The sequence below is a fragment of the Chrysochloris asiatica genome, unplaced genomic scaffold (assembly GCF_000296735.1).
Source record: "Chrysochloris asiatica unplaced genomic scaffold, ChrAsi1.0 scaffold00517, whole genome shotgun sequence".
Classification (NCBI taxonomy): domain Eukaryota; kingdom Metazoa; phylum Chordata; class Mammalia; order Afrosoricida; family Chrysochloridae; genus Chrysochloris; species Chrysochloris asiatica.
In genome coordinates this window covers 139313-139977 of record NW_006409035.1, presented here as the reverse complement: position 1 = coordinate 139977, position 665 = coordinate 139313, and the positions used below count along the sequence as shown (strand labels likewise).

The window sequence follows — 665 nt, the reverse complement described above, 5'->3', positions numbered from 1 at the left end:
TACATGGTGATCATGAATCCCAAGTTCTGTTGTCTCCTGCTTCTGGCATCCTGGTTATTGAGTATTCTGGACTCTCTATTACAAAGCTTAATGGTTTTGCGACTATCTTTTTGTACAGATTTGGACATCTCCCACTTTTTCTGTGAACTTAATCAAATAGTTAAACTTGCTTGTTCTGACACCTTCCTCAATGACTTAGTGATGTATTTTGTAACTGGACTTCTGGGTGTTATTCCACTTATTGGTATCCTTTTCTCTTACAGTAAAATTGTGTCCTCCATTTTGAGAATTACATCAGCTGGGGGCAAGTCTAAAGCCTTTTCCACTTGTGGGTCTCACCTCTCAGTGATTTCCTTGTTCTATGGCACAGTTCTTGGAGTTTATCTTAGTTCTGCTGCTACCCCAAACTCCAGGGTCACTGCAATAGCCTCAGTGATGTACACTGTGGTCACACCCATGCTGAATCCATTTATCTACAGTCTTAGAAATAAGGATGTAAAACAGGGCCTAAAAAAACTGTTCAACTTAGAAACATTCTCTACATAACAGAATGATTTATCTCAAGAGAGTTATTTATGAGCAACAGAGCCCAAAATTATGAAGACAGAAATTATATTTTCATCAACTCATAACTGCATTATTTTGCAGAATCCAATCTCTTACAT

The 665-nt window shown here is 37.9% G+C and overlaps 1 protein-coding gene across 1 annotated transcript; it reads left to right on the top strand.

Annotated features, from left to right (window-relative positions):
- The first annotated feature begins 3 nt into the window (after window positions 1-3).
- On the top strand, window positions 4-546 carry LOC102826366 (olfactory receptor 7A10-like). The gene has a single exon (XM_006877493.1). It carries the CDS (start codon window positions 4-6, stop codon window positions 544-546), a length of 543 nt encoding a protein of 180 aa, XP_006877555.1.
- The last annotated feature ends 119 nt before the right edge of the window (window positions 547-665 follow it).